We start from the raw sequence: 20406 nt of genomic DNA, 5'->3' as shown, positions 1-20406 counted from the left end.
ATATTTTTTACTATCATAAAGAATAGGGTTACGAGATTGGGTTCACAAGACGAGATTTTTACGCAGCATTTTTGAGAAATCCTCAATGATGAAACGCATAAATAGAAAAATTGTTCACGGGTGTATTTGAAATGTTTTAACTAATCATTTTTGAAATATTTTAGTTCTACTCTCCGAGTATGAATTATCATATGCTGTAAAACACAACAATACTCAAGCACTGTAAAAGGTTTTGCCACAAACTCAATGGACTGGCTTTTCTCCTGTATGATTTCACACGACTCTCTTCAGACCTTGGAACTACATGATTTATGAGCTTCAACTTTTGACCTCCTAACTAAACTTTCCCCAAATTGATAATAGAAATAAAAACAGTATAAAAATGAATAACACTGTTTTCTTTTGGTCTTAAGGGCAAACATAAGTAGAGACCAAATTTTTCTTCAAGCATGATACAGAGCTAAGAGATGTTTACAACTACACAGCCCAGCCTAAGATAGCTTTCATATTGGAAGATATTTGCATGCATCAGCGAGCTCGTGTTGGATGAGCTGGATGGAATTGAAGTGACCGTTATCCAACTGAATTGGTTTTTATTGCTACAAGTTAACCACAGTGGAGACATAATGTAAATAGCGGTGACATATTCTATCCTAATTTCACCCTCACTCCTTCATGGCAATATCGCGAGACGAGAAATCGTCACATTTTAATCTCACTAATAAAGAATTAATGCTGTAAAAAATATATTGCTCACTGATAGTTCATATATTAGCTAATGTTTTATGAAATGCTAACAAATGAGGCCCTATTGTTAAGTACCCATGATTATTTTCTCTCTATTCCAAAGAAGCTTAGCTCTATTTACTGTCAAATTTGTGTCTAGGCAGCTGACTCTCAACACAAGCACAACAAAATGCTCTAAAATGCCACATCAACATCTCAAGACTTGCATTACTCCGTTTCAGCATTTTACAAGTAACAAAGGATGCATTGAAGACTAATGTATTGGAGAAGACTAAAGTTAAAATATGAAATGTGAAATGTCTACAAAAAGAATCTACAATATGTCCCTGTAAATCTAAATTAAATTTGAGAATATGCAGAGCAATCTGTCTGGAAATTCAGAGACATTGCATTAGGGCTCAATGGAACATTAGTACTATTTGTGAAACAGTATTTGTCTCCACTAGATGTCAGTGTTTTCATGATCACTAAACAAGAATTTTGTAAACTAGCTAAAATCGATTCGCAAAAACTAGCAGCAGGATGTTTCACAGAACCTTTAAATAAAAAAAAATACTTTACATTCACTTTAAATATCTTGCATTTAAAGACCGATATTATACAAAGATCATACAATCCTTATTAATAGTGATATTAAAACACTTTTTAGGCATAATATTAAAAAATGTGCATTGTGCAATAAAGAAATACTCCAAATAATGTTTAATTATAATTTTATATCAGTAAGTCTTAAGTGATATGTCAATAAATATGTTAATGGATTTGAAGTATACTTAGTTTCCACTTGCTTTGAAAGGAATACTGTTTCCGGGTCCAAGCCTCTACTCGGTTCACTTGAGAATCAATCACTTGATATTAAAATGGCTGTTTTATCTCAACAGCCATTTATGAGCACTATTTATTCATATTACACATTTAACCTAATATATTAAAACTACAGTGTTTGTGCTCACTGCATCACAGACACCAACATGTTAACGATTCATAAAGATTAATCACTGTCCAACCATCTGAGATTTCAGAACGGATGTAGGATTAGGATTATAATTTTTCAGTAGTAATTAATCCAAAAAGAAACAAAATTTATACCCCACTTTTAATTCTCTGACATTCTACATCCACTTTTGCTATTGACCTTTGACCCGTTTGTTCTTTGAGCTATGATGTACTAACAACAACTGAGGAAACTTTGGCTAAACAAGTGCAATTTAACCACGAGGAGCAACTTTCTTGGTACAAATACACTTACACTTGAAAAGAGCCACTTTAGCCACTCTGCCATTTTTATTTTTTTAAACATTGCAAATCTGACAGCTCTCTACCTCATGGCCTTTTGGGATAACAAAGTGTCCTATTGGCACTGGTTGCAAACTTGAGAATCTCAGTAGATGCATTAATTAACCATCTTAGTATTGTTGTTTGCTGAATATTCAGAATATATACTTATTTTATGCATCTGATTTTGCATGGTATATAATAGGGGAGTATTCAGGGGCGGACCCACCAGCTCATTCTGCACAAAGCAATTTTTTTACACCACTTTTTATAACATAAAAATATAAATGCTATTTATACAGAAAAATAAATGCTATTTTATTATTATTATTATTATTATTATTGAAATGCTTATTAACATTAATGAATGACTGGCATACTTCTTTATGTTATTATTTTTCTTTCCTGGTGCGCATGGCAAATACAACTCAAACTCTGGAAATGTTGGGACGTTTTTTACATTTGAATAAAATGAAAACTAAAAGACTTTAAAATCACATGAGCCAATATTTTATTCACAATAAAACATAGATAACATAACAAATGTTTAAATGGAGAAATCTTACATTTTTATCCTCCAAATGGGTTCATTTAAAGGTGCCCTTGATTCAAAAATTGAATTTACCTTGGCATAGTTAAATAACAAGAGTTCAGTACATGGAAAAGACATACAGTGAGTCTCAAACCCCATCGTTTCCTCCTTCTTATATAAATCTCATTTGTTTAAACGACCTCCGAAGAACAGGCGAATCTCAACATAACACCGACTGTTACGTAACAGTCGGGGCGTACGCCCCAATATTTGCATAATGCCAGCCCATGATGTTCCCAACATTATAAAAGGCATTAGACAAGGGCAGCCAGTTAACTTCTGGAGCTGCACACAGCCGAATCATCAGACTAGGTAAGCAAGAACAACAGCGAAAAATGGCAGATGGAGCAATAATAACTGACATAATCCATGATAGCATGATATTTTTACTGATATTTGTAAATTGTCTTTCTAAAAGTTTCGTTAGCATGTTGCTAATGTACTGTTAAATGAGGTTAAAGTTACCATCGTTTCTTACTGTATTCACGGAGACAAGAGCCGTCGCTATTTTCATTTTTTAAACACTTGCAGTCTGTATAATGCATAAACACAACTTCATTCTTTATGAATCTCTCCAACAGTGTAGCATTAGCCATTAGCCACAGAGCATATAGCCTCAAACTCATGCAGAATCAAACGTAAACATCAAAATAAATACTTTACTCACATAATTCGAAGCATGCATACAGCATGCATGACGAACATCTTGTAAAGATCCATTTGAGGGTTATATTAGCTGTGTGAACTTTGTAAATGCGCTGTAATATAGTCGACAGCTGGTGTGGCAGGGAGCATGCGATTTAAGGGGGCGGCGCCGAGTGTAAATCAGTGCATTGTTAATGATGCCCCAAAATAGGCAGTTAAAAAAAATTAATTAAAAAAAATCTATGGGGTATTTTGAGCTGAAACTTCACAGACACATTCAGGAGACACCTTAGACTTATATTACATCTTGTGAAAGAACGTTCTTGGGCACCTTTAAAATTTGATGCCTGCTACAGGTCTCAAAAAAGTTGGGACGGGGGCGTGTTTACCATGGTTTAGCATCTCCTCTTTTCAAAACAGAGTGAAGACATCTGGACATTGAGGTTATGAGTTTCTGGAGTTTTGGTGTTGAAATTTGGTCCCATTCTTGCCTGATGTAGGTTTCCAGCTGCTGAAGAGTTTGTGGTCGTCTTTGACGTATTTTTCTCTATAGGTGAAAGATCTGGACTGCAGGCAGGCCAATTCAGCACCCGGACTCTTCTACGACGAAGCCATGGTGTTGTAATAGCTGCACTATGTGTTTTTGCATTGTTCTGCTGAAATACACAAGGTCTTCCCTGAAATAGACATCATCTGGAGGGGAGTATATGTTGCTCTAAAACCTTTATATACCTTTCAGTATTCATAGTCCCTTCCAAAACAAGCTGCCCATACCATATGCACTTATGCACCCCCATACCATCAGAGATGCTGGCTTTTGGACTGAACGCTGATGATAAAGCTGGAAGGTCTCCCTCCTCTTTAGCCCGGAGGCTAAATGTCAAACAAGAATGACAAATTTGGACTCGTCTGACCATAGAACACTTTTCCACTTTGAAACAGTCCATTTTAAATGAGCCTTGGCCCACAGGACACGATGACGCTTCTGGACCATGTTCACATATGGCTTCCTTTTAGCATGATAGAGCTTTAGTTGGCATCTGCAGATGGCACAGTGGATTGTGTTTACCGACAGTGGTATCTGGAAGTATTCCTGGGCCCATTTAGTGATGTCATTGACACAATCATGCCGATGAGTGATGCAGTGTCGTCTGAGAGCCCGAAGAACACAGTCATCCAATAAAGGTCTTCGGCCTTGTCCCTTATGCACAGAGATTTCTCCAGTTTCTCTGAATCCTTTGATGATGTTATGCACTGTAGATCAGTGGTTCTCAAACCTGTCCTGGGGACCCCCCCACCACTGCACATTTTGCATGTCTCCCTCATCTAACACACCCAATTCAACACTTGCAGTCTCTACTAATTGTGTTAGATGAGGGTGGCATGCAAAATGTGCAGTGGTGGGGGGTCCCCAGGACAGGTTTGAGAACCACTGCTGTAGATGATGAGATTTGCAAAGCCTTTGCAATTTGACATTGAGGAACATTGTTTTTAAAGTATTCCACAATCATTCTATGCACTCTTTCACAGATTGGAGAGCTTATTGCCCTCTTTACTTCTGAGAGACTCTGCCTCTCTAAGACATCCCTTTTATAGCTAATCATGTTACAGACCTGATATCAATTAACTTAATTAGTTGCTAGATGTTCTCTCAGCTGAATCTTTTCAAAATTTCTTGCTTTTATAGCCATTTGTTGCCCCCGTGCCAACTTTTTTGAGACCTGTAGCAGGCATCAAATTTGAACTCATTAGTGGATAAAAGTGTAAAATTTCTCCATTTAAACATTTATAATGTTATCTATGTTCTATTGTGAATAAAATATTGACTCATGTGATTTGAAAGTCTTTTAGTTTTCATTATATTCAAATTTAAAAAATGTCCCAACATTTCCGGAATTCGGGTTATAGTACATAATTTTGAAAACAAATTCAAATCTCTTTTCCATACAGGGAAGTTTAAAATCACTAAAGTATAATACCTACCATTAAAGTCCATATATAACAATGCTCTGGTATTGTCTAAGACTTAGAATGTAGTGCAGAATGTGGACTGTTTTATGGTGCCATAGTATTTGTCCTTTCAGGAGCTTTGCAACTGTCATTTTATGGAATAGAGGTCCAGTTGTGGAAAAGAGTGTAAAAATTCTTATGTTTATGAAAAATACAGCCTATTAGAATGATTTCTGAAGGATCACTGGAGTAATGATGCTGAAAATTCAGCTTTGATCACAGGAATAAACTACATTTTACAATAAATCCACATAGAAAACAACTATTTGACTGCATTTTCTATCAAAGTAGGCAAATATTGCTGTATATTATTGTCTCGTCATGTTCAGCTGCTTATCTTACCTCCTCAGTGTGTATAATCAGAAGCAGATTTCACTTTAAAAAATACTAGGCAGAATAATTTTTAGAAAGTGAACATTCTTTGTCAACATTGCCATAGAGTTGATTACAAATATTTGACCAAAATGATGAAAATATGTTCAGTTCTAAACTCAAACCGTATTTTCAAATAGATCACTCTCGTGTACTAGATTTAAAATTGAAAATAATAGGCTATACATAATATTACGTATTTTCAAATGTTGGGACACTTGCTCTCTTTGTGTTGTACAAGATTTAACCCTCTACAGCACAGCGTTGCCCTCAGGCAACAGAAAGATTTCTTAAGCCCTATGTTTAGTACATTATTCTTTGAACGATTACAACGAATTAGAAAGGTCGAGAAAATATAAGTAAGGTGTGGGAGTCACTATCAAGCACCATTTAAAGGTGGAACGTCCTGTTCTGACACATGGTCACAGGAGCACATGGTGTGAGAAGAAGGCAAGATTATTTGCTTTAGTAATCTTATTTAAATTAACATAAACTGTACATAAAAAAATATGTGTGTGTATGATGTAGAGAAGCCTTTTGTCAGGTTTTATTAAGTTTTTTGTTTTGTTTGCATGTTCAGAAATTCAGTTTTTCTTTTGTTGCCTCAGGGCAACGTTGTGTGATATGGGGTACTTTTCGAGGATGTTTTGGACAATACCTCACACTGGCAATATAAGATGTGCAGAAACACCCAAAGAGGTGCAAAAAAATGTTTTAGCAATAAAAAGTTCCCAAAAGAACCAAAAAAATGATGTGGAATATTTTTTTTTTTTCATGTGCCATCAACATGTGTGCAGTAGAGGGTTAAAACATAAAATACATAATAATACGTCTTTTCAAATAAATATGGGATACCTTCACTGACGTGTGTTGTACAAGATTTAAAATATAAAATACATAATATGTTTATGTAAATTCACAGCAAGTCTCCTCAAATAATAATCCGTTGCATTCTTGCGTTTAGGGATTTTAATTCGATGAAAATAAAAGACAATTCACTTTTATTAGTTAATTATCAAAAACGTTCGACATCATGAAACGAAAACGCGAGATTCGCCACGTGCACAATCTGTGACCCATTTCCCCCCCATGCATTAAAAATCGTCTTCTATCTAACTTCTAACTTCATCTAACTAACTAAATGGTATGAACGTTGAATTGCTCACGTACGATCTCGATTCAAAGTATTAAAATATAACCAAAAACTCTCTCTCCGCTGTTTGGATGCTTCTGGTGTAAAGCGGATTCTCTACAAAAGACTGAAATAGGCAAATACTTAATCATGAATAATAAATATTGTTCCGAAGTAACTCCAATAGGAGATGCTTATCTAATTAATATTCAATGACTTTACGCTATGCGAACGTATGCGAAAGCTTGGGCTGCTGAATATTAAGTAGAATTCGGAAATTCGCGGGGCGGCGCTCACTAGTGACGTCATCTCCCCCCGCCCTGTGTGTCAGTTCCACGCTGCTGTCTTGTGAATGGGTCAAGACTAAAAAAAAAAAAAACAGAAAGCCATTCGGCCTCTCGCTTTTAAACGGTTACCCCTATGTCCCTCCGTACATTCTGGACCTTCAGATAACGGACCTGTCGCGCGCCGACAGATCAAGAAATCTCAAATTTGGTGAGCGGCATCTTTTTTAATTTACGTTACTTGGCTATCTGGCTAACCATTAACCGCGTCAAGGAGGTTTGCTGCTTTTACTGAGACTCATCAGATCCGTGCGAGTATAAATCGTGTTATAGGCAATGCGTTAGTAGCGTAATTACTTGTATTAATGGATGTGAGAGTGTCTGACGCTGAAACTAGACTGATGTTTGTTGATGGCCTGTTGTTAGCATAGATGATATGATGTTTATCATGATACGCAGAAGTATGAGTATCGTGCCTTCATCAGTAGTGTTTACTCTCACAATTTTAGGTCTTACATTGCCGTTTACTGGCCATGACCAACCACAAATCTGAGAGCCAGTGTTTTCCACTCGTGTTATTACTACTCCTGGTGATTATTATTATCATCACTACACTATTATATTAGAGCAGGCAGTGTTACATCATGGTAATAAACTGGTCTATTTTGTTGTCTTAAATCGGTGAATCTAAAGGAATAGTTTTAAGAAAGTCTGTTAAGATTTTATTTTTGTTCTTCTGACATGGTGTATAGACATGAAGTGTGTTGTCTGCATATCTTGTGAAGATTTACAGCTTGACTTGTCTATGCTGTGTTGATAATGATAATAATGCAATAATTGTAATTTTCATTCTGTCCATTAACTGTTGAATTGTTAAGCATTATACTGTGTAATAATGTTTGTTAATGGCATCGCATGGGTCTTTTAAAGGCGGCTATATAGAGATATATAGAGAACAGGATGAACAATGGCAATACAATGCAGATATAGAACAGTTTAATGGTGGCAAATGAGTCTGAAAAAATTAATTAATTAATTAATATTTATTTAACATAATATTTTCGTTCAAAGTCACAAAAATATGAAAACAGAAACTATGCCTTTATGAATTGTTAAATTCACCAAATTAATATCAAAATAACTTTGATAAATAACTTTTAAAGCATTACGAATGCATTTTTATTATTAATACAGGTTTCCTGTTTTCACAGAACAAAATATTGTAATTATAATAAAGTTGGAAATTTTTGTAGTGAATATGATTCTCATTTTTTCTCCTTAATTACTTTGTCACGTAGAAATTGCTCTTTTTGAGAGTCTATAAATGATTTAAAAAATGATTTTAAAAAGCTTAACTAGTATGGATAAATACAGAAATTAATTGGCCAAAAAGTGTGGGATCCATGATAATAAAAATATTATATAATATGTTTTAAATTAATAAATTGTCTTGATTTATATTAAAATGTAACCGAGACTGTGTACTTTTCTCGCTGTTCTTTGATATAAAAATAAAGATAACAGAAGTTACAGTAATCACCAGGGTTGATTACTCCTCTGACTATCGTCATTGACTAAAATCTTCTCACAAAATCCTTGGGGAGGTTGACAGGTTTGACGTATTGTGGAAAACAGCAGAACTGCTTGTTATCCATTTTTCCAGCTTAGTGGTTAGGCAAGGGTTTAATTAATGCTGGATGTTGATGCCTGTTTGTTGGTGGTAATTATTTTTGAGGATGCCCCCACTAGCTGAAGGGAAGTGCTCTCTGGCATTAGGTCGTTTTATTTAATGACAGGTCTGATGATTTAATTACAGTGGCTCTGTTAACCTCATTGTCTCCTGTATAAAGGGGCTTTGATCACTGAGGCCCTGGGCATTTGAAAAGTCTTGGACTGTATGTGTCAATTGAACCAGCTGTTTAGGACTAAAGAAGAACTCCTGTATAAAGTAGATGAGCAACAGGTAAATTTGTTTTTTTTAACATTGCTTGTGGATTCAAAATGTTGATGGACTTTGAATATGGGAGTTAGTGACTGTTCCAGAGATTTTAATATTTGCTCTGTCTCCGAATGATGCCAGAAGCTGTCAGCCTACAGAAAGATTGTAAGTCTTGCCAACAACAGCATTCAAGTTGTCAGCAGTCAGCAAATCTACATTAACAAAGTCATAGCTCTCAAATTCCTTATAACCTTGAAGACGGTTTGTTCTGCAATAGAGTATGTCTTGCTGTAAGCAGTAACGTTCATTTCTGCACTACAACAAATTTTGATTGCATTGTGTGACTAAAGCAATTTGGCTTTGTGTTACCAGAGTTTGAGAACAATCTTCTCAATAAGCCATATTGCAGAAATGTGTGGGACAAGTTATGCGGTATAGTAATCGCCTAATTCTTAGTGTATTCTAACCTTAAAGATATAGTTTACCCCAAAATTAAAATTCTGTCATCATTTACTCACCTTTGTCATTCCAAACTTGTATGAATTTCTGTGGAACCCAATATATTTTGAAAATTGTCATCTTTTGTTTTTTGTTTTTTTTTTTTGTGTGTGTGCATACAATGAAAGTCAATGGTGACCAATGTTGTTTGGATCCCAGTGTTCTTCAAAATATCTTCTTCTGTGACAGAATTTTTATTTTTGGTTGAACTGTCCCTTTAAAAATGAGGATATAAGCAGTAGTGATGTTTGGCTGTGCAAGCATTACTAAGTAAAAGTGTCAAAGTAAAAGTGGTAGTGATAAACAGCCAGCAGGCTTGTGTGTAAGTGTAGCTGTAATGCTAATCCAACCTAGAACACTGTTACTTAAACTGCTTTTCTCATATTTGGCTGGATAGGGTTGTTTTTGGAGCAAAAAGTATTATTGTACAGCTTGCTGTAAGGCATAGTACACAGCACGTCGTCTCTGAACTTTGAAAAGCTTTTCCAGTGCTTTCCTTGGAGAGCTTTCCCTCTCTGTCACCTTTCCGTCAGTTGTTTTCCCTGTTGTCTTTTCCCTGAAGTTTTGCGTGTTCTTAGAGTGTCTGCTTGACAACAGGTGTATAGTTGTTGATAACAACCTGAACCTCTCTTGTTTTTTTCCCCTGAGTCATGCTATAAAACCTGCCACGTCAGCAGAGTGAAATGTCTATAAAGTGGAAAGGTTTGCTTTCTTTTCCACTAGTGTGCAGGTTAGTCTGCATTCCTAATCCAGAGACATTCAGATGGAATGTGAGTTTAAGTCTCTGGTTATTTAGGTCATTTTACATTTCTGTTGCCTTTTCTATCTGAAATAACTAAATTTCAAGATTTTAGGAATCACATGAATTAACAATACAACATACAATTGTATTTTATATATATATATATATATATATATATATATATATATATATATATATATATATATATATATATATATATATATATATATATATATATATATATATATATATAATATATTAACATTAATGATACAGTTAGCCATTTTTGAGAAGCTGTTGAAACACACCTGTAGCCAATCGGGTGTATCCACTCATGATGGAGGAGAAGAGAGAATGAGCAAGAGAGAGATTTGTAGAAAGAGAGATGGATGAGAGACATTACAAAAGACAAAAGTTCAGAGGAATATCACTGGGAAAAGAAGGGTTATAATCAGGAGAGCTTTAAGACCCGCAATAAAATTAGAAAAGCTTTCCAGTGCGGGTAGGCCTGAATACGGACAGCGAGGTTGCGTTGTTTCTGCTCCATATGTGAGTAACATTTGTTTTGCTGTTTCATAGAACCAAGAAATGCTGTTGTTGTAATGTTAACTATATAAACTATATTGTAATGTTAACTATATGTTCTGCTGGCAACTAACAACAAACTCTTGCTTGTATACTCTTGTGTACTATGTTCATTTTTTGTTCTTCCTTTTCATTTGTTCATCATATTTGCTTTATTTTGAAGCATTATTTTGCTTTTCGCTTTTGTGCATTTTGGGGTCGGAGCAATGAAGGGAGGGATGTGTTTGTTTGGGTTGATTCTAAATATGAACAGTGTTTCTTAGAAATCGCTTACTGCACCTTTAACTTATATTAGTAAATGTTCATTGTTAGTTCATAATACCTAATGCATTAAAGGGATAGTTCACCCAAAAATGAAAATTACCCCCAGGGCATCCCAGATGTAGTTGACTTTGTTTCTTCAGTAGAACACAAATGATGAATTTTAACTCCAACCGGTGTGGTCTGTTAGTCGTATAATGCATGTCAATGGGAACTTCGTCTATAAGAGTAAAAAAAACATGCACAGACAAATCCAAATTAATCCTTGAGGCTCGTGACGACACATTGATGTCCTAAGACACGAAATGATCGGTTTGTGTGAGAAACCAAACTATTTATATAATTTTTTACCTCTAATACACCACTATGTCCAACTGCCTTGCACATCCGGTGTGTGAGGTCTGAATGCACTCTGATGCCGGAAGTCATCGCTCGCACTCATTGACATATACACGCAACAAGAGATCACTTCCGGCATCAGAGCGCGTTTTCAGACCTCACCAACCGGATACTGAACGCAGTTGGACATAGCGGTGTATTAGAGGTAAAAAATAATATAAATACTGTTTGGTTTCTCGAACAAACCGATTGTTATGTGTCTTAGGACATCAATGTGTCGTCACGATCCTCAGGGTTTAATTTGGATTTGTCTATGCATGTTTTTAAAAATTTAAAAATCATCATTTGTGTTCTACTGAAGAAACAAAGTCACCTACATCTTGGATGCCCTGGGGGTAACAGATAAATATCAAATTTTAATTTTAATAACTAACGAATTGAACCTTATTGTAAAACTTCTGTTTTTAAGATGGAAGAAAACAAAAACAATGCTAGCATTGATCTTATTAGCAAATTTTAACAGGGTAACACCACTTCAAATTTAAAACGGTCCTTCTAAAAGCCCTGCTATTTTTCACGGATTTTCACAAAACGTAACGGGTATGTAGAAACACATGACTTTTAGCCTATATTGGGAAGAATGAACTAGCCTTAATGTTTTCCTTAAGTTATTTTGGTGTTTTTCTACTTGGATTTAAATTGATGACAGTTGTTTTTATCTAAACTATTTATATTAATTCATGTACATTTCAATCCATGTTAAATGCACTGTGTCTTACCTCAAATCTTTTGGAAATGAGCAATCACAGACATACCATGCTAGTTCTAAAGATGATAATAAACTAGCATTATTATTATTATTGTTATTATTTTTGTAATGCAGATGCAATAGCTACTTCACTTCAGACTGAATACCAGACATTCTTCTTTATGAATCTGTCTCCTGAAATAGCAGCAGTCCACAAGGATCTCTTCAGACAGGGTCATCATAACCCCCTGCCATTATCTGAGATGCAATGCTGCTGGAAATCATATCAGTGCAGCGTGACAGTGTTAATATGTGATTGCTTGGTCCAATATAAATGCTGGTTTTAGGTGGGCTAAGGATTTGCTTTTGTAAATTTTTGAATTTATTTATTTATTTTTGCTGATCCCGAAAAATGATCCGATCCGTGACTCGAAAACCGTAATATGATCCGAACTGAGTTTTGTGGTCTGTTGCACCACTTATCAAAGGTGTGTGCTGTACTACAGAAGCACACCTTGCTTTTTGAAGGCCCTCATAAATTATCAATAAGTCATCGAGGATCACATTTCCTCTGTCTCTCCAACTTACGTGCATAAGCATAGTCAGCATACCACAACCGACATCAGCATGGCATGGTTAACCTCTCCGTCACACACCCTGCTGTTTTTGATAAACATTCTCATGCACTTTTACACCCACAAAGTAATTTATACCCTGGATTACGCATCATGCTGAAGAATCAATATTTAACCAGATATATTTCATGAAATAAAATTAAGAAGCTATTAGTTACTTCCTCAAATTGACTTGGTAGCAATCAGTATTGACTTCAGAAAGCAGGATTTACTTCTCTTTCACAAGCACACTTTTGTTTTGACTGATCTTTGAAGACGCTCTCTCTTTGCTCTCTTTCTGTCTTGGCCCCACAGTCAGCCAAGGATTTGGCCAGTTACGTTTAAGCAAACTTAGTCATGGCTGATTTTCTAGGGCCATTTCTGGTACTTCATTAGTACATTCAGTCTTTTTGACCCAGATTAACCCTGGTGCAGACGAGTCATGGGCCACATACACACGATTCAGAAGTGACATCTGTATTTAAACACGGGAGTGAATACCCTAAATAATTTTTTTTAAATTTTTTTTTTTTCTGTAATATTACCAAAGTTAAACCAAAGTTATACCCCTAAAAGACTCGCTATGTTTGGCAGTTTTACCAAACCTCCATTGACAGAGGCGTCTTGTTTTGTTTATGCTTTGATGGCTGCTCACTTGCAGTGTTGCCATGTCCACTTATTATAAGAAATTTGACCTTGTTGTTTGGGCTTGAATCATAAAGCGATCAAGTATTATAAAAACCCTTTTGTCATTCCACAACATCCAGAGATCAAAGCTGATGCAAAGCACAAAATAAATATTTCTTTCCTTGATTCCACATTTACAAATACTGTACACCAATTACAAAGCACAGATAAATACAACATAAAGTTACAAATAAAGTATAAGGTGTACAGTGCTTCCCACACATAGACTTTACTTGGGCGGGCCGCCCAGGTTTAATAACGGCCGCCCAAGTATATTTGGAGACACATTTTTGCTTTTATTATTTTTATCCTCTTATACTTTGATATCCGCCCAAGATAATGAAACCATCCGCGATCGATTAACTAGGCATTTCGTACCTGCTCGTTATGTGTGCGTCAGAGCTGTTTACTCCCGCTAACATTCCCACGGGCGCTGCATTTTGCAAAGTCACAAGGTGGCGCTGTTGCCCGTTCTACAAGCTCGCGCTTCAGACTGCTTCAAAGTGATTCTCAATCAATGAAAAGCGCAGATTTATGCCAAGCGATTGCTAATGAACTCAAGTTGATGAATTATTACAATGTCTACTTCATGGCCTTTTATATAAAATGTTTTATACGGTTGTAAGAATCTGAAGGATCAGCCTGCAACTGTGTAGAAATTTCAAAATAAGAGTCCCGGTGTATTTCGGGCTTGTCACACGCTAAATTTTTTCTTTTTCTTTTGGGCATTATTGGTATTTTAGTTACACAATAAATTGTATTTAATTTGATTTCCATTTAATTCATAGTTAATTATTGTAGTCTCCACCACAGGAAGAAAAGACTAAGAACATTATTTGACACATATATTATTCATTTTATAAATTTTACTATTCAAATCTGTGTCCCATTCACTGAGAAAGACACTACTGTATATGACAGAAAGGAGAACCATTTAAATGCTGTAATTTTGCATAATTTACAATGCATAATAATGCATAATATTAGTATATAATTAAATGTAATAGTATGCTATGTAATTAAAATTAATTTCAATAAATAAAAATACAGTTAAAAATCACACATTATTTGTTTGTCACATGTAGTAGACCATTTTTGTGCCGTGGGTAATAGGAGGATTTTTACCCGGCTACCACCACAAGTATATTTCAAACCTGTGGGAAGCACTGGGTCTAACTGTAGTATTAATTTTCATGAACAGAAATGTAATAATTAAATATAAAATGACACTGTTCACTGTATAAATTTAATATAGATTAATCTTTGTTAAAGCTTGTCTTGTTGTTTGATTCACATGACGGACAACAGCAGGTATTTATAGGTTGCTGTCACTTTAAGAGTAAGACCCCATGCACGCACACATCCGAGAGATACACATCCGAATTCTCACCTCGTTCAATTAAGACATAACCGAATGTGTTTGCGAGAATACTTGCCGAGAGGGGTATTTTGACTGATATAATGTGTGTATGTGTCCATCCAAGTGCATTTAGGACACGAAAGAGAAATCAATTTGGAGTTCGTGAGCGATCTGAAACGCACCTCTCTCTCTCGGATCAACGATCCGTTTAACCACTACTAGTAACGATAACAGCAACTAGTAAAAACAGAATAATCAAAGGCCAAATCGAAACTATTCATTAATAAATATATTAGTTAATAATAATGTACAGTTTGCACCCAGTAGTTAAGATAATTTTTTTTTTTTTAATTAAATGGAAAACCATTTACTAAATAATGTTAACTTGACTGACTGCTTCATTTCCATGTCATTAATAACAACTAGTTGTTGAGTTCAGTTTTCTTCACATTTTCAGTGGTATTGACTGATTTGGCTTTTCTCTGCGGCTCCCCCTCCTCCTACAACAGTAACCTTTGGGACCTGTTCAGAAGGGGTCCCTTTGAGGCCAATTATCCAGTGTTTGTTATCGCATGTTATGAGTTCATTCATTTACAACTGGACTTTATTTTTCCTGGTCTGAATAGTTCTGGTACCTTGGTTAGTTGGTTTATATTTTGAATTAGCTTATAATCAGCTCTTTGAATTAGCTCAATTAGCTTTTGTTTGTTTGTTTGTTTGTTCGATCATTCATTCATTTCAGAGTCAGACGGGATATTGAGGGTACAGTAAATGAAAAATGGTGGGACTAGATTTTATCTATCAGGAATTAATTGAAACATTGAAACAAAAAATATTTACTGAACTCAATGTACTTAAATTACATACATAATGGAGTCAGTTTAAATGCAAGTTTGCCAAAACAATACTTAAAACAATACCTAAACATTTATTTTTAATAATGTACACCTGTGAAATATATAGAAAGTAAATCGTCAATTTTGATTTCACACACTTTAAAGATGGCTGTATAAAGATGATATGGGTTGAAAGATAAACTTCATGATGGCCATTAGTGATGTAATTCTTATTAATTTACCTAATTTTCTCATCTCTTTTTCCCTCTTTCTACATGTCTACGCAGTGCTCACCGTGTTGCTGGTAGAGTCATGACCCTGAGACAAGCCAATGGCTGCAAACAGCTGACCTTGACCATTAGCCTGACCCTGACTCTAGGCCTGCTGCAATGGCCAATAGAAGATGTTAGTGGTCAGGATGGACTGTCTCCTGCTCAAGTCCTTCAGGAGCTGCTGACACGCTATGGTGACAACACCAGCATCTCTGTCCCTCAGCTCCGATCGCTCCTCATGCGGTTAAACGGAGGGCAGAGTGGAGAACATGACGCACAAACACAGCCCACCAAAACCAATGTATCTAAGGTGAGTCAAAAATATTTGTGTTTGTTTCCCAGAGAGCGTTTTCACATGTCTAACTGGCTGTTGGAACTTTAGTGCCTCTGATTGGTTGCTTGTTGCACAAACAAATACATGCATATTTTGTCCAATGTTCAATGGCTTCACTTACATGTGTGTATTTGAATATGAAAATCCCTTATTGTAACCCTCTTTATGGCAAGTTAGATTTATATTTGCTGATCTAAAATGTGCTGTTTTCATGCTTTGGTTCACATGCTTCGGTTTGCAAGGGATGATTTAAATACTTTTAAAGCTCAGTGTCAGCCCTGATTCAATGCTAACTCATGAGAGTTTGATCTTCTCAGGGTTCTTTATAAGACATGACAGAGGTCTAATCCTCTGCCACACCAACTGCCACAACACCAGTCACTGAACTGTTAGGACAGGTGTTATTGCACAGAGTAGCCCTCACTGCTTTTCATTTATCATATATATATATATATATATATATATTTAGTCCATCTCCTACCGTGAAGTCCGTTTTGCTGAGTTTGCTGACTCTCAAAACTTACTGCCAGATTCTGGAAGATAAATTCTTCAAACAGTGGTACAAGAGGATGTGGTGCTGGTCCTTCAAGAGTCACTCTACATCTGTCTGTCTATAAAGCCTATAAAATGTATAATGTCTTCATGTATTTTATTACACTTGAGCTTGTGATTCTTATTAAGTGGGGGTCATTTTTTTTTCATTCTTTACCTAACCTAAGTCTCTGAGATCCTGAAACCTTGCACTTCTGTAGACTCCAGGTAGGTTGCAATTCTGGAAAATGGTGGCACTGGAGACTAAAGGGTTCCTGTTGTTTTTAGACATAATTATTCACATTAATTGTTAATTATTTTGCAGTTAACGTGTCTTTTCTTCTCCACCTGTTTTTGTCTGACACTGCTGACCCAATGAGCGTTTTGCTGTCCATTGGTCATGCCTGAACTTACTAGAATGCAGTTAGTGTTGCTTCCTTCTCATGAGCATTTAAGAGTTAAATGTCTTTTTTGGCTCATTTTACCTGTAAAAGAAAACCTGCATAATAATTAAAACCCCTCAATATAAGGCTTTTTTTTTCATTTCCAGCCTTCATGAACAAACACACACACACACACACACACATATTGTCTTTGATTTGGCATTTATATACTTGCGTCAATAAGTGTTTTATCAGAGGTGTTATCTCTTGTGCCACCTCTCAAGTTGTAAGTTAGCCAAGAGTAACATATTGTACTGTTGTATCAGTTTGTCTACACTGATAATAGGCTATATTGAGCTGTCATTAATTTTCTACTTAACAGATAGCATGTGTTGTGTTAAAGGATTAAATGTGTAACTTTTACAAGGACCACAAGTGGAATATCTACACTATTTGCACATCTTTTTTTTTTTTTTTTTCTCCTTGAAGGAAGGATTGTCCAATATTGAGTTTATTCAATACATTAATATAGCAATAAAATGCTTCCTGGTTTTTAATGCATTTTTGTCAGCTAAACAGCTGTGACCTCAATTGACCTAAGATTGTTCTGACCTTTTATTAAATTAAAAGGGGTCCTATTATGCTTTTTTTTTTTATTATTATTTTACATTTACAACTTACTTTTTGAGCATGAAAAAGGTCTGCAAAGCTATGAAGCCACTCAAAGTGACAAAGTCAAACTCCAACAGGAGTTATTCTCTATATCAGTTTCTGAACTACATGAAATACCTTGATTGTAGTCTTGAGGGGTTTTTTTTTGCAAGAAAGTAAACGTCACAGTATTCCTGCCCAAGGCATGTTCACAAAAAGGGGTTGAGGCCTTGTTGTGTTGCGTTAATAGAGTGATAAAACTCGTGGTTATAGTAACTATAGGTTATAGTTGACGTGACATTTCCGAAACTTGCTCGAAGCGGTTGACCAATCACAACACACTGGTCCAGCCGTCCAATTAGAGCACATTGTGCTTTTCGGAAGGAGGGGCGTCATAGAGACAGGAAATAGAGTGTTACTGACAGACTGGAAAGAGAGGTGCTGCAACAATGTTAAATAAGTGAAAAATAATGTTTTTTTTTTTTTTTTTAGTAGACCCCAAAAACAAGTCTTTGAAAAAGAGCATAATAGGTCCCATTTAATGAATTATACATTTAATTACTTTAAACTATTTTTGTAAATTTTCTCTTCAAAAATATATACCAAATTTTAATTTAATTGTCATGACAGAATATGTACTTTTTATTTTTTTCGTTGTATCATATTTTGATCTCATATTTCTGTTCATGATCTCATATTTAAAACAATTTCCACTTCATAGTATGAAGGTTTTTGTAAACACAGCTTAGGAAATGTATGTTTTACTCTTCTTTTCGCTTTCATAAAAGTAATTATAAGGTATGTCTTCAACATTTTTGAGCCGTAATCCTGATATTTATCTCAGTATGACCTTGAAATGTTGCATTGTTTGACCTCAAGGTCAAGTCTTTGGTTTCTATCCTGTGCTGCAACAGCTCCAGCACAAACTCTCAGTGCTGTAATTCAAGCTTCTCCTCTGTGATCAGTAATTGAAACCTCTGTCCTGTCCTCTGCTCTCAGTGCTTGGCTGCAGACACTCTGGCAGCGTACGGGATGAGCGAACAGTCTCGTATAGATGAACGAGGCCTGCGAGAGATCTGCCCTACCATGATACAGCAGCTGGACTCACAAGCATGCAAGACCCAACAGGACCAAGAGTCTGAGACCAGCCCCAGACCCAGTTACGCTGAGGGTAAGACTGACTATCCATTGAGAGACTATGGATAATATTATTGATGTCTAATTTTTATTATCAGTTTTAATCATAATACAATACATGGCCAAAGGTATATGTACACCCTCATTTGACTGTTTTAGCTATACCTATTAGTAACAAATAAGTTAAATCAATCACACAGGTGTGTAGTCTCCTTAAACAAACATTTAAATAGGATATGCACAATAAAGTCAATTTATTGGCTGTTTTAAAATTGTTCAAGAATCACATATTTGTGTTACGTTCAGGTGTCAACATATTTTGGTCAAGTATCAAGGGTAATGTGTGGCTTCTAACTGTTCTGCCTTGTTATATTTGTGCACACTGTGAATGCCATGACACTTATTAACAGTTCTTGGAATGTTTTCTTTAAAACGCCATGTGCTGCACGTCCTCAGGTGACGCTGTGTGTTAAACTTTATCAATATAGATAAAGAGCAACATCTTGCCGTATTTATAGCAGACTAGTCTAGTTCATATCTGTTGTACACCGTAGACAATCTTTGACTTGGCCATCAAATTAGGCTTCTAGGAAAAATACAGTGAATCAGCTGGTTTTCTTTGAAATCTGACTGAGAGAGTCGGAAAAGTGCAGGTGTTCTCTTGTGTTGAGCCTTGATCTCCTTTTAAAATGATAGGAATAGTCAACTCTTTGAACAGTGAAAAACAGAAATGTTAATGATTTAGAAAACAAAATATCAAATCATATCAGTGAGTAATACCCCCCCCCCCCAAAAAAAAAATCGTACTTTTGAATGATAGTGTTTTAAAAAATAAATACAAAAAAATATTGAAACCCTTTCAACTTTATTAGTTCATGCTCATATAGGTAATGTGATGAAATAGGGTCATTCCTTGTCAACTCAGCCCGAGGTCCCCTGCTAGAAATTTTGATTTTGATAAAATAAATAAATAAATAATAATAAATGAAGAAGTAAGCCAAAATGTTAAATGCTGTGAATGTAAATGCTATGAATATTTACTGAGTAATCCACTGTTTTGTAGAAGGGGGTCAAAATGACTATTTTGATCTGAGATTTGAAGCCAAATTACAGGGGAAGCAATTGAATCATTTTATTTTTACACAGAGATTAGTAGGTCCTTGTTGCATTATGTGCCAAACCTGCAAGACCTTCGTTCATCTTCGGAACACAAATTAAGATATTTTTTGAAGCGTTCAGCACTTCCAGGTTCTATGTCAGAACGCTGACTCATTATTGGCTAATATTATTATTACAGCGTCGGCCAATACTGAGTCGGCGTTCTGACGTAGAACATGGAAGCGCTGAACGGAAATGGCGTAGAAGAATGACAGGGGAGAGAAGATATTGTTGAATAAAGTCCTTTTTTTTTTTTTTTTTTTTTTTTTTTTTT

The 20406-nt window shown here is 35.6% G+C and overlaps 1 protein-coding gene across 3 annotated transcripts in view; it reads left to right on the top strand.

Moving 5' to 3' along the window:
* Positions 1-7082: 7082 nt before the first annotated feature.
* slc39a14 (solute carrier family 39 member 14) overlaps positions 7083-20406 on the top strand; it is a 29597-nt gene continuing 16273 nt past the window's right edge. Inside the window, exons 1-3 of one of the 3 annotated variants that reach the window (XM_048188955.1) lie at positions 7083-7268; positions 15954-16248; positions 18837-19008. In XM_048188955.1, the coding sequence (XP_048044912.1) occupies positions 15979-16248; positions 18837-19008 (442 nt within the window). In that variant the 5' untranslated portion in view covers positions 7083-7268; positions 15954-15978. Of the gene's footprint in view, positions 7269-8389; positions 9021-15953; positions 16249-18836; positions 19009-20406 lie in introns of those variants that run through there. The other 2 variants (XM_048188954.1, XM_048188953.1) reach the window with 2 other exon arrangements.

The sequence above is a fragment of the Megalobrama amblycephala genome, linkage group LG4, assembly GCF_018812025.1.
Source record: "Megalobrama amblycephala isolate DHTTF-2021 linkage group LG4, ASM1881202v1, whole genome shotgun sequence".
NCBI classification, from domain to species: Eukaryota; Metazoa; Chordata; class Actinopteri; order Cypriniformes; family Xenocyprididae; genus Megalobrama; species Megalobrama amblycephala.
Note: the sequence above shows the minus strand (reverse complement) of the source record. Positions and strands in the feature narration are given on the sequence as shown.